Source organism: Perkinsus marinus (genome assembly GCF_000006405.1).
Source record: "Perkinsus marinus ATCC 50983 genomic scaffold scf_1104296932074, whole genome shotgun sequence".
NCBI classification, from domain to species: Eukaryota; Perkinsozoa; order Perkinsida; family Perkinsidae; genus Perkinsus; species Perkinsus marinus.
In genome coordinates this window covers 1-983 of record NW_003215521.1, presented here as the reverse complement: position 1 = coordinate 983, position 983 = coordinate 1, and the positions used below count along the sequence as shown (strand labels likewise).

The following is a 983-nucleotide window of genomic DNA, read 5'->3' as shown; positions in this document are numbered from 1 at the left end:
TCATCAGTTAGCTATGGACATCGTCTCGAAGGACTGTACGCTGACTGATGAGGAGTTCGTGTCGAGAGCGAGAAAAACTTTCCCTGAGCTCTCCTACTTCCGCGGGCGAAGCGATACTACTCCCGATCAAAGTGCTGCTGTGCACTTTGACCCAGCTGATATGAGTTTCCGGCGTACTATGGGTGCGCTGCTCTCGGTATTCTGGGTATGTGCCGATCGGTATGACGACTTTGTGCGGAACCAACCTCCAAGCAACAGGCTCTCGAGGGAGAACTGGAGTCATCTTCAGCGGTGGGTTAGGAACGTCGTTAAGCTGACCGACCCGCAAGAGCCCGATGCTGTCGATGCGATGCTTTGCTTCATGTCGATACATGACTTGGGTAAGATGAAGGACTTCAGAGAGGAGTTGGCTCCAGGATATCAGGACCACGATGCTGGTCTGTCGTACATCCTGAGCAGGTCGCCTGAGGTGCTCCCGAGCTACTGTCGTCTTCCCGACAAGTACCAGCTCTTGATCGAGACTTCTCTGAAGGTGGATTTCAACTTTGGTCAATTTCTACAAGCTGAGAACCTGCCCGCGAACATCAAGAATGTGAAGTCGTTGCTTGGGAATAAGGGCGATGTTGCTCTAGCTTTCTACCTCTTCCATATCTTCGCGGATATGGCCGGCATTATGGGAGCTAAGAGCCTTGATGGAAGTATGTTCATGACAGAAACCATGTTCAACAACTTCAAGAAGGGTCTTACTACTCTGCAGCTGCTAACGCACGAGACGATGAATGACACCTACGACTCCTTCTTGAAACTGCGTGCCAAAGAGCAGGGTCTTGCATTCCAGACTCCGACTGACAGGGCGATCATCAGGTTAGCCTGCTGTTCGCGAGTTTTCGACGAAGAGGGTGGTCGAGCGGTATTGGACGCGTGGAATCAGCTGGAGCCGAACGAGCAGACGAAGCTCACTGACTATCTCAACCGCGACGGAA

The 983-nt window shown here is 52.1% G+C and overlaps 1 protein-coding gene across 1 annotated transcript; it reads left to right on the top strand.

The window, feature by feature from the left end:
- Positions 1-160: 160 nt before the first annotated feature.
- Pmar_PMAR024953 (conserved hypothetical protein) lies at positions 161-864 on the top strand (the record flags this gene model as incomplete). Its single annotated transcript, XM_002785665.1, has 1 exon — positions 161-864. A coding segment is annotated over one exon (704 nt), but the record flags the coding sequence as incomplete, so codon positions are not given.
- Positions 865-983: the final 119 nt, after the last annotated feature.